Source organism: Cervus elaphus, chromosome 3 (genome assembly GCF_910594005.1).
Source record: "Cervus elaphus chromosome 3, mCerEla1.1, whole genome shotgun sequence".
Taxonomy (NCBI): Eukaryota; Metazoa; Chordata; class Mammalia; order Artiodactyla; family Cervidae; genus Cervus; species Cervus elaphus.
The window spans coordinates 31,390,698-31,409,887 of record NC_057817.1 but is presented as its reverse complement, the minus strand read 5'-3'; the positions used below and the strand labels follow the sequence as shown (position 1 = coordinate 31,409,887).

The window sequence follows — 19,190 nt, the reverse complement described above, 5'->3', positions numbered from 1 at the left end:
CAAAGAGAGTTTTCTCAAACATTCATTAGGCTAAACACTGTTTCTCAAATTCAAGCATGCATCATGGTCATAATTAAGAAACAGACTGTTGAGCTCCACCTCTACAGTTTCTGATTCAGTAGATCAGGGTTGGGTCTGAGACTTTCTAGGAAGCTTGCAGATGATGCACATTCTGATGCTGCTGGTATGTGGATGACACTTTGAGAATCACTATATAACTTTTTTAAGATATTTATATTGACCTCCAATATCTTTTTTTACTCTCCAGGTGTTTCCAAATATCCCTCCTCCCCACTCTCTGACTAAAACCACACAGAGAATCCTTCCTCTGGGGATCACATTCACTTCCTCAGCATCCTTTGCAGAGCGCCCTTCACCTCCTGGTTCTTGAGGCTGTAGATGAGAGGGTTCAGCAAGGATGTGATGACACTGTACTGAATGGAGACCACTCGCTCCAACATTGAGCCTGAGGCGGGGCTGATGTACCTGAATAGAGCCGTCCCATAGAACAGGAGCACCACAGTGAGGTGGGAAGAGCAGGTAGAGAAGGCCTTGCCTTGGCCCTCAGAGGAATGGATGTTCAGAACGGCAGAAATGATTCTGGAGTAAGAGAACAGGATCAGGGGAAGTGTCAGAAGTCCCAGAAATGCACTGGACCCTGATAGAAGGAACTCGTTCGCAGTGGGATCAGTACAGGACAGGGAGAAGAGTGACGGTAGTTCACAGAAGAAATGGGAGACAGTGTTAGACCCACAGAAATGTAACGTGTGGATGAAAAGATGATTCAATAGTGAGTTCAGAAGCCCCACCAGCCATGCTGCACACACCATTGCAGCGCAGAGAGGCCTGTTCATGACCACAGTGTACAGCAGAGGGTGGCAGACAGCAGCACAGCGGTCGTAGGCCATGGCAGAGAGAAGACTGGCTTCAGCACACCCATAAAGGAGAAAAAAGAAACTCTGGGTGATGCAGCCCCACACTGAGATGCTTTTCTTCCGCGACAAGAAGTTCTGTAGCATTTTGGGCACAGTGACTGAGGAGAAACTGAGATCCAGGAAAGATAGGTGTCCGAGGAAGAAGTACATGGGTGTGTGGAGCCGAGAATCGGCCTTGATGATCAAGATCATCGCCGTGTTCCCCACTAATGTCAGGAGGTAAATCCCCAGGAACAGCACAAAGAGCAGAGCCTGGATGTGGGGGTCAGCAGACAGCCCGAGGAGGGTGAACTCAGTGAAGAAAGTAAAGTTGTTCATGGTTGTTTGTAAATGTCATTCCTAGAAAGAAATCAACTGTATTACAGAATCTGAGTAATTTCTAGTGACCAGAATATCATCCCCCCACCCTAAAACTTCTCAGGAAATACTTCTTTCAGCTTAACAATAGAAAAGGAAAAGAAGTTGAGTAATTCCAATTGTGACCTTTATGAGTTGAATTGTGTCTAACTCCAGAAAATATGTTGAAGTCTTAATCCCTTGTACCCCACAGTGTAATCTTATTTGGAAATAGGGTCACTGAAGGTGCAATCAATTAAGATGAGATAACACTGGAATAGGGCAGGCTCTTAATCTAATCTGACTGATGTTCTTATTAGAGATGAGAGAGCCTTATAAAGAATACACTCAACGTGGGGACAGCATGTGACACAGAGCAGAGAGGAGGGAGGCGCCTGCAAGTCAAGGAAGCCAAGGGTTGACAGCCATAACCAGAATCTAGGAAGAGACGAGGAAGGATTCTTCCCTACAAGTTTTCGGATGGCCGTGGCCCTGCTGACACCTTGATGTCAGTCTTAGAGTCCCTAGAACTGGGAGACAATAAATTCTATTGTTTTAAGCCACCTGGTTTCCAATAGTTTGTTACAACAGCCCTAAGAAATTATTACAGTGACTTTAAGGGTTTCTCCTCCTTGACTCTCCCCAACAGATCTCATTAATTCTGTGAGTGAATATAACACACATCTTTGTGTGCTAAATCAGATTACATAATTTAACTATTAAGACTATACTTATGAGAATAAACAGGCTACTTCAAATGAAATTGTTTCAGAGAATAGACATTTAGTTGCAAATCTTCTTATATTTAGATGTCCATCTTAAAGCCAAGAACTACAGAACTCACCATCTTATTATAGCCATTCTGGGTATTAGATGAAGATGTAGAAAAGGGATTTGAACAATGCTACTTGAAAAGGGACTTGTATGATGCTACTAGAGGTTGCAAGAGGCTTTCCAAACATTCCAGGAGGAATTCAAGAGTACCCTATATCTCCAAAGACATACTAGCAAAGCTGGAAAAGTATCTGTGGGAAGTGTTTGTGCCTGAAGAAAGATTGTTCCATTCTCAGGCCAGTGAGATTAGGCTCTCAGCGTCTCAAGAGTGGGGAAGACAGAGGCTCACAGAGGTGAGGTGACTTCTTCCATGTCACATAGCTCATCAGCAGAAGAGTCAGGAATTAAACTGAATACCCTGCTCTCAATCCAGTGCTCTTTCTACCACAGCACACTCAGCAGATGGACAACATATATTTTGAGTCACTTAAAGTATCTGTATCTTAAACATAGCACTTTCCCTAAAATTAAAAACAAAAGCTAGACCTGAAAAATGAAAGCTATGTATGTGAACTTGAGCACGATACTTAACCCTTCTGAAGGTAAATTTTCACATCAACAAAATGGAACATGGTTGACATCAACTTAGTCAACCTTGGTTTTAGTCACAGCCTGATAATCGGATACTTCTTTAGTAGTTAATTTCTTTCCTTTCACTTTGCTGCTATTGTTATTGCCTTTTACTGAGGCAAAAATGTCTAGACCAGGACTTTGTTAACAGTGTTCACATGTTTCACTGGAGCCCTGTTGTTCAGTTGTTGTTCCAGTTATCACTGGGACCTGAACCGGAATGTTATAGCTACCTCCCCAGCAGTCTTTTCAGAAGTAGCCTTTAACACCCGCAGCCTTTCTTTCTCCTCAGTCCATTTAAGGCTGGCTCTTATAAAGCTTGGTTCTGATGACATAAACCAAAAAGTTATGTTAGAGGAAATCCAAGAGAAAAGAAACATTTGTGAAAACATTCAACTTAATTTTTTTTTAAGTACAATAAAAACATGAATCTAATTTTACGATTTTTTCAAAAAAGTGTACAAATAGTCCTAGGAAGACTCTGGTGACACTGATATCTATACATTGCTGAAGAAAGTGAAAGTGAAAGTTTCTCAGTTGTGTCTGACTCTTTGTGACCCCATGGACTATACAGTCCATGGAATTCTCCAGGCCAGAATACTGGAGTGGGTAGCCTTTCCCTTCTCCAGGGGATCTTCCCAACCCAGGAATTGAACCCACTTCTCCCACATTGCAGGCAAATTCTTTACCAGCTGAGCCACAAGGGAAGCCCATTGCTGAACACATTGCTGAACACATTGCAAATTGCACACTTTGAGTTAGAGTCTTGTAAGTCCTTGGATTTATGCTAAAACTATAACTCAAAAGGCTGAAATGTGACATTTATAATGATGCACACTGTATTGTTATATGTTCAATAAAAATGGAAATGTTACAATATTTTCATATTCTGAAATGTCTAAATACCAACTAAATAATGTAGACAATAAAATTAAAATCATAAAGACTATGTGGCAACAAAGGAACATATCAATAATAGCTGCAAAACGAAGAAATTTCTCTTTGGTATGATTAGAACCGGTTTTCAAGACTCTTTTTACCATTATCTTCCTCAAACCTCCAGCTTCCTTTTCTCTACAAACGCCCCAGTCAAATCCCTCAGTCAACAATAGACTTCCTTCCCTTTCTCCTTTGATTATGCACCCAAACTATGTACTTGCTCCTAAAACATTTCACTTAATTTTAAGAAGATTGATTTATTAAGTTCGGAGATAAAGAAGCCCCACCAATCATGAGATCTCCTAGATGAGAGTCATCTTCCTGGCTACCACACTTTCCTGTGGGAGGTTCAGACAGCTTGGTGGGAAGGAAAAGAGTGAGCTGACCAGGATCACTGGGAGGAATTCTGGGGTAAAGAACAATGGAGAAACTAACTGTTCCAAGGAGGAAAAGGGACTTTGATAGAAAGAAAATGACTACCTAAAAGACAGAAAGGAAGAAAATAAGAAGGTGCAGGCTATGCCTTTCCAGCCCTAAGCACATGAAGATTCCCCAGTATCCTTTGGGAATATTTGTAGACCCTGGCATTGGCATTTCAGATGAAGAAAACTGTTTTCGTTCCCAGTTCTGACAATCACAGCAAAAGTGTTAATTAGGGGACAGTTCCACCCCTGACACTTTCTAAGAGACTGCACTACCGGTCTGTCTTCCCTGCAGATTTACACAATACGATTCAATACAGCTTCATGATCTCTTGCTAGCCTCGAAACCAGAAGACCTTAGAACTCTTAGTGAAAGTTATACAAGAGGGAATGGGAAGGTCTCCTTCTACATCCAGTACTTCTGCCATGGTGCACATTTGAAGAAATGATCCTCCAGTCCTCCATCAGGATGCCTCCTGCCAGCTCCCCCATGTCAAAAGATGACCTGCTTTTTTGTCAGGGTCAAGGGACATGAAGGGAAGAGACAGAGGGATCCAGATGGACAGAAGTGCACCGTAAATCAACATCCCAGGAAAAAAACTTCGTATACTTATTTCTCTGGCCATGATATTTTCCTTATGACTATTTCTATGTCTTTTTCATTGCTGTGAGGAATTTGGGTTAGAGTAGGATTCTTCTGAGTTGTTCAAACTGATGAAAGTTTCCTTCTTTACCTCTTTTACTGAGTTGGACTGTTCTAAATCTGGCTCCTGTTTGGGGTTCTTTGAGGCAGATTGCCTCCTGCCCCCACAGCTGGGCCCGCAGAATTAGGTCTCCAGCTAAACCTTGGGAAAAGTCAGTTTTATTTCCTGACAGTTTCTAGCATCTAACTCCTATGGTCAGTTCTAGCTAAAGCCTAAAGGGCCAGCATTCTCTGCACTGGGACTTTCTGGGCCTTGCTAAGAGTTATTAATTCTTGTCAGTCTTCCTGAGGTCACCTACCTTAGTAAAGAGAAGAGCTCCTGGCTAGTCTGTAGGAGTCTTATAATCTTCCAGTGCTCTTCCCTTTGGCCATCTCTTTGATCTCTTTGCCAAGCTGTAGCTCTGGGAGAGGAGCATGAGTAAGGAGCCCAGGGAGTCTGGGACTGCTCACTGCTCATGGGGAAGGCTGCAGTAGTCAGAGTCACTTGGTGCCTGATTTGGAAGTGGGGGTGCAGAAGAATTTCCAGCAATAGCACAGGAACAATGCAAAATCTGACAAATAAAGCTCAATCTAGGGTTTCTCAACCTCAGACATATAAATGTGTGCACAGTGAGGCATTAATGTTCATGTGTGTGTGCACACATGCGTCACCCTCATACTCTTTCTATAAAGTCTAATGTTCCCTTTCCCTTTGGAGTTACTCCAAAATCTATGCACTTGAGGTATGCTATATTTTTTCTGCACGCATTTATCACATGGCCCTATGAGAGAAATCAGAGCCAAAAGGCAGGAACTCTTTAATTTTCTCGAGTCCCCACTTAGAAATGTATCTCTTTGTCCCTTCTTTAGATTTAATGGTAGAGGTAATGCTTTTAATCCAAGACTAACACCTGTACTTGGACTTCAACTCCAATCTCCTTCTGAGCCTCTGGGTCCTTCTCCTTCAGGTATGCTAATTACCTGTTTTTAATCATCAGTTTCTTTCTTTTACTCATTTGTACCAAGAATGTAAATATATTAAAATAGTTCCCATATTTAAAAATATCTAACTGACCCCATGTTTCACTGCAGCTACTGATTCTACATTGCCTCACTTTAGTTGTCTTACAGCCACTTCTGAAAGTCTGACTTAACTATACTACCTCCCAAGCTTTTCTTACCTTTTATCCCACGACATGCTGGCTTCTGCACCCACCATTCCTTTCCCTTTCTGTTTCTAGTGACTTCTAAAGCCAGTATTAATTTTCCTCCTGATGCTGTGATGTAAGAAACTCCCACTCCAGCCCTCATATTCTGCATGATTGGACTCTGGACTCTACATAGCTAAGAAAAAGTTGAAAAGAGGGAGTTATTATTATTCTTGAGCCACCAGGAAAATAGTCCTTATATAAGTATATCTTTGGAAGGAGTCTGGGATTCTTCCTCAACAGGACCAGATCAGGAGGACTGGTGGTTTCTCTTAGTGATAGACTTTACTTCTGCATAGGTTGTAGGACAATAACTGTAAATAGATGATTAGAAGTATTTATATTTTATATAAGTAATATAAAGTTATAAATAATCAATTCACATTGACCAAAGATCAGGCTTAGCAGCATTACATATAGCATTAGTATTTACTTACATATTAATACATATACCACCCTTTCCATTTTTTTTGGAAACACTGGCAGTTTTATTTTCTCGGGCTCCAGAATCACTGAAGACAGTGACTGCAGCCATGAAATTAAAAGATGCTTGCTCCTTGGAAGAAAAGCTTTAACAAACCTAGATAGTGTGTTAAAAAGCAGAGACAACACTTTGCCAACAAAGGTCTATATAGTTAGTCAAAGCTATAGTTTTTCCCGTAGACATGTATGGATGTGAGAGTTGGACCATAAGGAAGGCTGAGCACCGAAGAATTGATGCTTTCGAATTGTGGTGCTGGAGAAGACTCTTGAGAGTCCGTTGGACAGCAAGAAGATCAAACCCATTAATCCTAAAGGAAATCAATCCTGAATATTCATTGGAAGAACTGATGCTGAAGCTGAAGCTCCATATTTTGGCCACCATTGGAAAAGACCCTGATGCTGGGAAAGATTGAAAGCAGGAGGAGAAGACGACGACAGAGGATAACATAGTTGGATGGCATCACCAACTTAATGGACATGAGTTTGAGCAAGCTCCAGGAGATAGTGAAGGGCAGGTGTGCTGCAGCCCATGGGGTTGCAAAGAGTTGTATGCGACTTAGCAACAGAACAACAAGATACCACCTTTTCACAAAATTATGGCTATATTAAATTTAGCACTATTGAGTAAAAGTGCAAGGACATGAAGGGGAGTGACAGCAATTGGAGTTTAGAGCAGATTTAAGAAAGATCTTACATAAGCAAGGGGTTGATAAATTATGGTTTGCAGGCCAAGTGTAGCTTACCTGCCTGTTTTTAAGAAAACAAAGTTTTATTAGAACACAGCTATGCTAACCTACTTACAGTCTGTGGATGCTTTCATACATGGCAGCATTGAGTAGTTATAACAGAGACTGTACATACGACCTACACAACCTAAAACCTTTGCTATCTGGCACTTTAAAGAAAAAAATTCTCTTACCTTTACTGTATGCCACACTTAGTAACTCAACAAAACTTACACTGAGTCTTTATAGAACCATTGGGTGTTCCAGATATTGAGTCTGAGAACATACACACCACTAAAATGACTACTGCAAAGAGAGACAGAGGATCCTGCTCCTGAACAAGGGGAAAATCATCCTATCATATTTTAAGTGTTCACCTAATAATCTAGCTTATCTGCTTTGTTATAGTTTCCTACAATTTAATATACTCTAAAACACTGGAGATAGCTATTTTGATGATTAATAATTTAATCATAAATGTGTTACTCTCATTACCATTTTTTTCTTAGGTTCCAGTCCTTCCCTCTGGTATCACTTTATTTCTTGTGGAAATATTCTTCAGTAAATTCTTTGAGTAAGAAATCATGGGTAATACATTCCCTGAGTTTTTACATGTTTGTAAATATTTTTAGCTTTCCCATATTTAAAAATGTATTTTAATACATGTCCATAGTATAAAGAGTAAGTTTTCTCCAATTCCTAGTCCCCAACTACTTACTTATCCCTTTCTTAGATGCAAGGACTATTGACCATTTTACTTAAATGAACTTTCAGAGATAGTCTATGAGTATAGCCACATGTATATATGTAAGATTTTCATAAAAAAGAGTCTACACCCCATTTTGCAACTTATTTTTTTAAATTATTTATTATTTATTTTGAAGATCACTCAATATTGGTATATACAGAGCTGCCTCATTTTTCCTTCTTTTTCTTTTTGGCCATGCAGTTTATGAGATCTTAGTTCCCTGACCAGTGACTGAACCCATGCCCCGTCAGTGAAAGCACAGAATCATAACCACTGGACTGTCAAGGAATTCCCCAGAGCTGCCTCAATTTCAAATGGCTGTCTAGTCATCGTCATATGAAAATACAATTCATTTAACATGTACTTTACAGATGGCAATAGTCAACATCCGTTCATTCATTCTCTAAATATCCATTGAGCATCTATTATGGCCAAAGTGCTTCTAGGTGCTTGGGAAGACATTAACGAAAAAACAGAGTTCCCTGTCTGTATAGAGAAATGTTTTCATGGTTATACTTATAATTTAATTTTCTTTGCATGCTTGTGAGGATATTTGTAAGATTAAGTCTCTAAATGTTCGTTGACAGATAAATGGATAAAGAAGATATGGTGTGTATTATATATATATATATATATATATATATATATATATATATATACACACACACATACATAAAATGGAATATTACTCCGCCACAAAAATAATGCCATGGATGTATCATACTGAGTGAAGTATTAATAAGTCAGTAAGAGAAAGACAAAGACTATATAATATCACTTCTATGTAGAATCTAAAGTATGACATAAATTAATTTATCTAGAAAACAGAAACAGACTCACAGACACACAAAACAAACCTGTGGTTGCCAAGGTGAAGGGGACATGGGGGACAACTTGATTGGGGGTTTTGTACTTGCAGACTCAGTATATAGGATGGATAAACAACAAAGTGCTATGGTATAGTACAGGGAACTATTCAGGATCCTGTAATAAAACCTAATGGAAAAATATGAAAAAACATACATACACACACACACACACACCCATATATATATATATATATATATACACATATATATATATATGTATATATATATATATTTGTTGTTTTTGTTCAGTCACCCAGTCATGTCCGACTCTTTGTGACCCCATGGACTACAGCACATCAGGCCTCCCTGTCCCTCACCATCTCCTGGAGTTTGCCTAAGTTCATGTTCGTTGCATCAGTGATGCCATCCAGCTATCTCATCCTCTGATGCCCTCTTCTCCTTCTGCCCTCAATCTTTTCCAGCATCAGGGACTTTTCCAATGAGTCGGCTGTTTGCATCAGATGACCAAAATACTGAAGCTTCAGCTTTAGCAGCAATCCTTCCAATGAGTATTCAGGATTGATTTCCCTTAAGATTGACTGTTTTGATTTCCTTGCTGTCCGAGGGACTTACAGGAGTCTTCTCCAGCACCACAGTTCAAAGGCATCAATCCTTTGGTGTTCTGCCTTCTTTAAGGTCCAGCTCTCACAGCCATTCATGACCACCAGGAAGACCACAGCCTTGACACACACATGGACATATATTCTTGTCCCTGGTGGCTCAGACAGTAAAGGATCTGCCTTCAATGTGGGAGACCCAGGTTTGATCCCTGGGTCAGGAAGATCCTATGGAGAAGGGAATGGCAAGCTACTCCAGTATTCCTGCCTGGAGAATTCCAGGGACAGAGGAACCTGGTGGGCTACAATCCATAGGGTTACAAAGAATTGGATATAATTGAGCAATTAACACTTATATATATAACATGATGTATATATTCTGTATATACATCAGAAGCTAACAACACTGCAAGTCAACTACACTTCAATTAAATTTTTTTTAATTACAATTCTTCCATATTTTTATAGTTTCATTATTTGTCTTTAATTCATGTGGAATTTATTTGGTGTATGACAGGAATCCAGGTTCATTTTTAACAGAAAGCTACCAGTTATTCTATACCATATAATGAATAATCCATCCTTAACCTATTGACTTGAATTAGCATCTTTCCAATATTCTAAATTGCCTGTATATCTTTGGGTATGTTTATGGGCTGTCTATTCAATATATTCATTCACTAGTGCTACACAATTGGAATTATTGGATCCTTTCATTTTTATATTCTGTAGGACTTTTCCCTTTATTACACTTAGAGCTTTCTATTCTTGTTTTTTTTTTAACTTTTCCTTTGAATTCTAGAAACAATCTAATTATAAAAGAAGCTTGTTTCTATTTTTATTGACACCATGTCCCACCCATAAGCTTTTAAGAGAGTTATTAGATCTTCACTATATTGAGTTCTACCACTCAATAATATGATATGCTTGTTCATTTGTTTTAATCTTCTTTGAGTCCCTTGATAGAATCTTAAATTTTTCTTCCAATAGTTTTTGAACACTTTAAATTTATTCCTGGGTGTTTTATCTTTTTTTGTTCCTACTGTGATGTTAATTTCTTCCATTATGTTTTCTAATTAGTTGTTTAGAGATAAGGAAGGATATGATTTCTGTTTATTAATTTTATATATAGTTACTTTGCAAATTCTTTTATCATTCTCTTAACCGTTTCCTGTATAAATCTCCCAGATTTTCCAGGTAAATAATCACATCCTTTGCAAAACCGTAAAATTATCCTCTTCTTTCAAGTTTTTATTCTTAATTTCTTTCTTGTCAAATTGCATTCTCTTAATACCTCCAGGAGAATTCCCTGAATATTTAATATTATATGCATTTTCATAATAGTGGCTATAAAGAGCTCCTTTTCCTGATTCAGGGAAGTGTTCTTAGTGTTATCTCAGTAAGTATGATATCAGCTTTAGAGAGAAATACATAAAACATATATTTTTAATTCATATATATATTCATATACATACACTTAAAAGAACTTTACTCATATTAAGGAGACTTTATTGTCCTGGGCTCCAAAATCACTGCAGGTGGTGACTGCAGCTATGAAATTAAAAGACACTTGCTCCTTGGAAGAAAAGCTATGACCAACCTAGATAGCATATTCAAAAGCAGAGACATTGCTTTGTCAATAAAGGTTCGTCTAGTCAAAGCTATGATTTTTCCAGCAGTCATGTTTGGATGCGAGAGTTGGACTATAAAGAAAGCTGAGTGCCAAAAAAAAAAGAAAGCTGAGTGCCAAAGAATTGATACTTCGGAACTATGGTGTTGGAGAAGACTCTTGAGAGTCCCTTAGACTGCAAGGAGATCAAACCAGTTAATCCTAAAGGGAAATAGTCCTGAATATTCATTGGAAGGACCAATGCTGAAGCTAAAGCTCCAATACTTTGGCCACCTGATGTGAAGATCTGACTAATTAGAAATGACCCTGATGCTGGGAAAGATTGAAGGCAGGAGGAGAAGGGGATGACAGAGGATGAGATGGTTGGATGGCATCACTGACTTGATGGACATACGTTTGAGCAAGCTCCAGGAGATGGTGAAGGACAGGGAAGGCTGGCGTGCTGCAGTCCATGGGGTTGCAAAGAGTGGGACATGACTGAGCGACTGAGCAACAACAAGAGAGCAAATAGAATTGAGAAGATATGTTGGGAAAATTTAGGTAGAATTAGCTATTGGTATTGGGCAGATGAGTCTGTTTGTCAGATGTAAAGTTGTGAATCAGATTATAGTTTGGGGGAATCTTAATATTATAGGTGGTAATTTAAGATGTAGGAGTAAATGAGAATATCCTTCACAATTTCCTCCCTATTCTTACATAAATCAGGAGAATAATTCAGAGGTTATGTTTCAGATCTTATTTACACAACCTCTTCCTAACTCTAGTTGCAAACTTGCTATTGACAAATCATACAAATAGGTTATTTGACTCTTGACATTGGTTTACTTGGCTGTCTCTTCTTTGTTCCTCATTTATTTTTGTATCTGGCCCTACCTCCCTGAGCCAAACGAGGGTCAGACTCTTATAATATGCTTGCTTGGAAGGGACAAGAGAAATTCTACATGACTTAAATGAAATGTAAAAAAGCACACAAGAAAACTAGAAGAAAAATTCAGAACACTGATGGTAAGGGACTTCTTGACCTTAAAAGCAGAGAATATTACACAAAAGGAAAGTTATTTGACTACATAACACAATTAAAAATAAAAACGTAACAGTAAAACAATACACTTTGAAAGGGTTTGAAATGAGTTATTGCAAAAATTAACATCCTTCTTATTTAAACACATCATTCAAATAAAAATAATACTGTGAATGCAATAAGAAACTAGCAAAATGGCATGCTAATAATAAAAGAGGAAATACTGATGGTTAATGTTTGAGAAATGTTGAGTATTATTTGTGATGAAAAATAAATGCAAATACAAGAAAGAATTAGCATCTTATACCTATAAAATTGGTAAATATTAAAATGTTTTAAAAATGATTGTCAAGCCTGGCAGATATACATTGCTGAACCCTCTAATAAATTGCTGGCTGGACTATAAATTAGTATAAATATTTATACAAGCAAATTGGTAATATAAATCAAGATCATACTTATAGCAAAAGGATAGGAGAGTGACAAGATAAGGGAAGACAGTTTGAGTATAAAACTTTTTTTAACTAACACAATTCATAATGTATATATGGGAGGCTGGTAGGGCAGTCTACCAGAGATTTTACTGCATGAGAGTCTGTAGTAGGAATTGAAAATAAAGAAGCAAGCACACCTGGAAGCTTGTGCCAATGACTGCTTCAGTCTCCTAAGGGAGGGGAGATTGATAGATTAGTCAGTCCTTGAACCCATCTCTCAAAGATGCAGAGGAGGAAGGGAGTGGTTGCAAGATCAGGTGCTATACTGTTGATGTCCATTTAAGTGACTGCATATCTTTTACTTGGGTTTGGTCTGGGGAAGGATACCCTTCTCATTATACCCATAACCTATATCTAAATAGGTTCATTTTGGAGAGGTACTCTTAAGAATATATAAGGGGCGGGGCACAATGATATTATTAACTCTTCCTTTATTTGAAGAGTCACTAAGTCATGTTAATTCTACCTCCTAACTATCTTGAAATTAGATCACTTAAGGGAGAACTGTATGTTCTACATGAGGTGCAGAACTGGCTACACTCTGTACAAAAACCCCTTTTTCTTGACAAAATCTGATGACATCATTTCGTAGAACTGACCCAAAAGGTAATTACTATGGATATATAACCATTATATTTTAGAAGTATACATCAAAATTAATTTTTCCTGAAACTATGATTTTAAAATATTTACATCTTTAAAAGTATTTTTTCTTATTTACTCACTACACACTCCCCTACTAATTTTGTAGAATTTATTATATATTTAAGATTAAAAGTTCATGGTAAAAATTAAAAAACAAACCAACAATATTTTTTGAATTTTAAGAAATTAAGAAAGTGCCAAAGGAAAGAAAAATCTTACTTTTGCTTAATGCTTATGAGAGTACATACAATGATGCATGTTCAGTATTTCATTTAAGGAGTCACTTAAGCCAGTCCATTTACTGGGTTGTGAGCTGTCTCCTCACCCATGAATCTTTTGTGACAATAAATTAATTTATTTGACTGAATATGTGTCAAAGAAACAATGGACAGTGAGTTCAGGAGGGTTTGGCTGATTGGGGCTGTCAGACACCAAGTGAATTAACTGACTTGATGTTCTCAGGGTTGAATGAAAACATTGTTTTGAGACAGCATAGACATTCACTAGGTTATGTCCAAGGAGATCTCTAGTCTAGTTGCCAGACAGCCAGATCCCATTCCAGATACTCAAAATGTTACCACCAGCACACCTGAAACAGTTACTTTCCCTTTGGATTAGGGCAGATTCCTGTCCTAATTTGTGTTTTTGCTTTCTGGCAGCTTGAAAGTTAGTAACTCAAACCAGGCACATCAGTTTTTTTTGGTTCCCCCAGGTAAGGTGGATGAAGCAACCCTCATTCAGTACAATCTTCAATCAGTAGCTAGTTTTCTCTCACACTGAAATGCCTTTCACACTCCCATCTTTTTTTTTTTTTCCTTTTTTAATGCTTAGAACACCATACTATTAACACTTTGAAAACAAGGCAAACAGATTTGGATTCTGTCTACACTATTCCATCACAGTACTTATTTCTCAGGCTTCACTTTATTTTCCTATCAAATACAATAAAATAAGCAATCACACATTTAGAACTCTATTACCCACACCCAAGAGGTTATATTCATCAAATGGCAAATTTCTAAAGTGACCAAGTTAGCCATTAATGCTCTAAAGCCCCTGACTATGCTTTTTCATTGTCTTCAGACCAAAGGTAACATGAATCCCCCACATACAGAGGGGCACATTTATTGCTTCAACACTCTATGCAGGGCTATCTTCACCTCCTGGTTCTTGAGGCTGTAGATGAGGGGGTTTAACAAGGATGTGATCACACTGTACTGAATAGAGACCACTTGCTCCAACAGGGAGCCCGAGAGACGGGTCATGTACCTAAATAAGGCTGTCCCATAGAACAAAAGCACCACAGTGAGGTGGGAGGAACATGTAGAGAAGGCTTTGCCTTGACCCCCAGAAGAAGGGATGCTTATGATGGCAGAGATTACTCTAGAATAAGAGAAAAGAATCAGGGGAAATGTCACAAATCCTAACAACGCACATGACCCAGCAAGAAGGGCCTCATTGGCAGTAGGATCAGTGCAGGACAGAGGGAAGAGTGAAGGCAGCTCACAGCAGAAGTGAGGGATGACATTGGGGCCACAGAAATGTAAGTTGTAAGTGAAAAGACTGTTTGGCAGCAAGTTTAGGAACCCCACTGCCCAAGCTGCAGTCACTATCCCAACACACAGAGGCCTGTTCACAATCACACTGTATAGCAGAGGGTGGCAGATGGCAGCATAGCGGTCATAGGCCATGGCAGAGAGCAGGCAGGCCTCTGTGCTCCCAGAGAGTATGAGAAAGAAACTCTGGGCCATGCAGCCCCACACAGAGATAGTTTTCTTTTGAGTTAACAAGTTCTCCAGCATCTTGGGCGTGGTTATTGAAGAAAGGGAGAGATCCAGAAATGACAGGTGACCTAGGAAGAAATACATGGGTGTCTTAAGATGAGAATCAGTTCTGATCACCAGGATCATCACCAGGTTCCCCATCAGGGTCAGGAGGTATATCACCAGGAATAATGCAAAAAGCATGTTCAGGATGTGGGGATTTCTGGAAAATCCCATGAGGACAAACTCAGTAATGATGGTGAGATTTTTCATGATTAGAGATGCCCTAAAAAGAAATATAATGCAGTTGAGTCATTCCAGGTGAATAGGACTCCCTCTCCTGTGAAAAATGTAACTTAACAGCTTAAAGGTATAAATAAAAACTATGAAGCCAAGGAGTTTCCCTCTTTGTCACACTCGGCACCCCCATCACTACTTCAATTCTGGCGGCATGCAGCCTTCCAAAGTCTATCCCCCATAATTGCTTCTTTAATCTTTAATACTCATTTACTCAGGAAATATTTAATAAGCATCCAAGTACTGGGCACTGTACCAGATCCCAAGGATAGAAAGTTGCACATGGCATGATTGCTGCCCTTAAAGAAATATAATTTAACAGGGGCAGACAGACACGTAGAGAAGCAAAATAAAGGCTATAATAACATAATGCACAGGATACAGTGGTGGTACAAATGTGAATCAGTCATCTCTAGATAACATGGTAAACCTTCAAAGAAGAGGTAAAAATACTTAATCCTGACTGAAATTTACTCCACTATGGGGACAAAATGGAAGGTGGCATTCCAGGCAGAGGAAATGATGTAATCAAATACAAGGAAACATATGCTAATAGTACATCTCTGAGGAACTTCATCAGCTTGGTTTGGGTGGGTACAGGGTGATGTAAGGAGGCATGTAATACCAAGCATGTGGGTCATGTGATAAGATTGGTAGTTTAGAAATATTCACCCAATGGACATGTGGAAGATAAGCAATAGAGCATATAGTCAGGGCAATTAACTCATCCATTCAATACACACGTACTGAGTAACTTCTATGTGCCAGGCATGCTTCTAGACTCCTAGGGTGCACCATTAAACATATCAGAGTTTACCTTCCAGTCAGGAAAAACAGATAAGAAATAATAGGTGTAATAATAAATAAGTATAATGTGTTAGAAGATGCTATGTGCCATTTAAAATAATAGATCAGGGAAAGAGAGATTGTTAATGGGATAGAGGAGGGCAGTGAGGTTTGCAATTTAAGATAGTCAGGGAAGGACTGAGACAGTGTCACTTGAACAAAAATTTGAAGGAAGTGAGGTTGTAATTCATAAGAAAATCTGTTGAAGGAGAATTGGGAGAGCATTGCACCAGCCCTGGTCAGAGATGATAAGGGGTTAACAGAGGCTGCAGCAATGAGGGCAAATGAGAGGAGACATATTCAAAAGACATCCTTGTGCTGTGCTTAGTCGTTCAGTCGAGTCCAACTCTTTGCGACCCCATGGACTATAGCCCGCCAGGCTCCTCTGTCTATGGGGACTCTCCAAGCAAGAATGCCATGCCTTCCTCCAGGGGATCTTCCCAACCCAGGGATCGAACCCAGGTCTCTCACATTGCAGGCAGATTCTTTACCAGCTGAGCTACATGGGAAGCCTGAAAGACATCATTAGTTGTATTCAAAAAGATTTCAAGAATTTCCTGTTTATCCAGTGGTTAGGACCTGGTGCTTTCACTTTCAGGGCCGAGTTTGATCCCTGGCACAGTTAAAAAAAAACCCAAAAAACAAACAAAAAAGAATTTAATCATCAATTCAATGATAGGATAAAATAATAAAAAAAAATGATTCTCAGGTTTCTGTCTTTGGAGACTGAGGGGTCTCATTTATTAAAATAGGTGACCCAGGAAAAGCAGCATGTTTGAGGGAAAGAGGATACTCAGTTTTGAATATGTTGTAGTTGATGAGCCTGTGAGACAGTGATGAGACATTCAGGCACTTAGAGCTAGAGTCCTGAAGTTCAGGAAAATTATTCGGGCTGAATAGATGAGTCAAAGAATCATTAACAAGCTTAGCCACTGACAGCCCACTCATAAGAAGATGCACTCTAGGACAGAGTTTCATATAACAGAGAAATTTAATGAAAAGAGAGGAAGAGAAACTCACAAAGGTCCCTGCGCTCATTCAGCATGGTCAGTCATGGATCTGTCTGCTCTGAAGGGTCCCCTGGAGGTCACGGGACTCAGTGCCCTCTGTTTATAGGTGAGGAGACTGAGGCCCAAAGAGGGGAAGTGACCTATAACCTCTTCCTCCAGCTCCACCACTCACCAACCACCACCCCGGCCCCCCAACCCTGCCCCACATCATTCCTGCTTCTCTTTCTCTGCCTATCCTGCTAACAGCCGTCACATCTTAGCTCAAGGGTCATTTCCTCAGGGAAGTCTTTGCTCCTGACACAATAACTTTTTTGGGGGGAGGGGGGATATACTTGTTTTTCATTTATTATACTTATTATAGCTGTAAAAATAAGACCTTTTTAGACTATGTAAGAAAGATTTTCCCAATCTCCCTCAGCCTGTCCCCACCCCTACAGACTACCTCTGTCTTATTACCTTGCTTTGTCTTCACAGCACATGCCAATATCTGGTATTTTATAATACACTGATTATCAATTTTCTTTTCTACTGAAATGTAAACTCAAAGATTTGGTCTGTTTTGGTCAATACTCCATCTCTAGCACTGAAAAGAATGCCAAGTGCCCAACGTGTAAAAAGGGCTCAGTGTGTATGTATTGAGTGACTGAATGAATTTGTTTCACAGCTATCTTAATTTTTGAGTAAGTTCTATGAAGACAGTGACTATGTCGGTATAGTCATCATTATCTCCTCAGAGTTCAGCACAGTGCCTGGCACTTAGTAGGTACATAGTTAAGTCTTATAAAATAAACATATAAAAACACCACAAAGCTAGATTTTACATAAGCTTGTTCTATTTTTAATGTACTACATATAGAAAGCATTAATCACTCAGTCGTGTCTGACCCCGTGACTCCGTGGACTATAGCCTGCCAGGCTCCTCTGTCCATGGGATTCTCCAGGCAAGAATACTGGAGTAGGCTGCCATTTCCTTCTCCATGGAATCTTCCCAATCTAGGGATTGAACCCAGGTCTTTTGCATTGCAGGCAGATTCCTTGCCATCTGAGCCACAGGGTAAGCCTTATGCTATATATAGGAGATCATAAAAATATTTTTGATTATTAAGTAAAACAATTAATGAAATGAATAACCATATGATCCATAGGCAACCCCACTGGTGAGACCATAGGTTGTACTGGCAGTGGGATATCACATACACTCTATGGCCTGGTTAGAAAGGAGCTCTTTGAAGGAAGGAGCTAGTTTGAGGTCTCTGTGGCTTTCTTGAATGGATGGTAATGGGCCTGAACAGAGTCAGAGGACCTTGATGGGATTCTCAGCTACTCTGCAGGCAGTCAGACTTTGGGCAAGGAGGCAAATCTGAATCTCTGTTTTCTCACTTGTGTTATCTACCAAGGTTTACATGATGAACTATATAGAAATAGGCCTTAAAGTCCGGTCCTAATGCCAACAACTGTTGGTTTAATTTGGCAACTTAGGATTTGCAGTTCAGAGAGGACTGGTTACACTGTTGGAAAAAATAGGGATAACAACACATCCTTAATGGAATAAAATTGATTGCAAAACAAAAGCAATTTACTAATGTATGAACACTATTTCAGACAAGAACTAACTTAAGTAGCTCATGATCTTTAACAAGTCAATTGATTTTTCTTAGTTTAGTCTAAGCATACTGCTGGGTACAGGGAGGTCTCCCCAGTTTTTACCTAACACATTTTTTCATTGTCTCCTCAATATTTTAAAATTTCCCTCTCCCTCTATAGTATTTACCCTTTGGGATTCATCATCTAGCATTGAATGACTCCAGAAGCTTTCTGTGACCTGTCCATATGCAGGTTCTCTCTACCATGGTTTCTAGCTGCTGCAATTCCTTGGACAAAATTTAAGTGGTGAAGGCATGACTAGCCTAAACTCCTAGGCATATGCTAGAAAAATATATGGGAAACCTCTGCTCTATTTGTAAATTGAAGCCAGATGATGATAGTGTTCTACATCTACTTAAATGGAAATTAACTACTTTAAATTCTCATATCCAGTGCTGGCAAGATTTGGTGAGTCATATATGACCTTATACCTTGTTCGTAATATTATGTTTGGTACAATAATTTTGGCAATGTGAAATCTAAGTTCTCTCTTTTGGAAATTTATCTTAAATAATTCAAAGGAGAGGAATGA

At 39.1% G+C, this 19,190-nt stretch overlaps 1 protein-coding gene and 1 pseudogene across 1 annotated transcript; both read right to left on the bottom strand.

Moving 5' to 3' along the window:
• Positions 1–341: 341 nt before the first annotated feature.
• LOC122678715 (olfactory receptor 8S1-like) lies at positions 342–1,253 on the bottom strand. The gene has a single exon (XM_043879076.1). It carries the CDS (start codon positions 1,251–1,253, stop codon positions 342–344), a length of 912 nt encoding a protein of 303 aa, XP_043735011.1.
• Positions 1,254–14,177: 12,924 nt separating this feature from the next.
• LOC122678698 lies at positions 14,178–15,134 on the bottom strand (annotated as a pseudogene).
• Between the last annotated feature and the right edge of the window lie 4,056 nt (positions 15,135–19,190).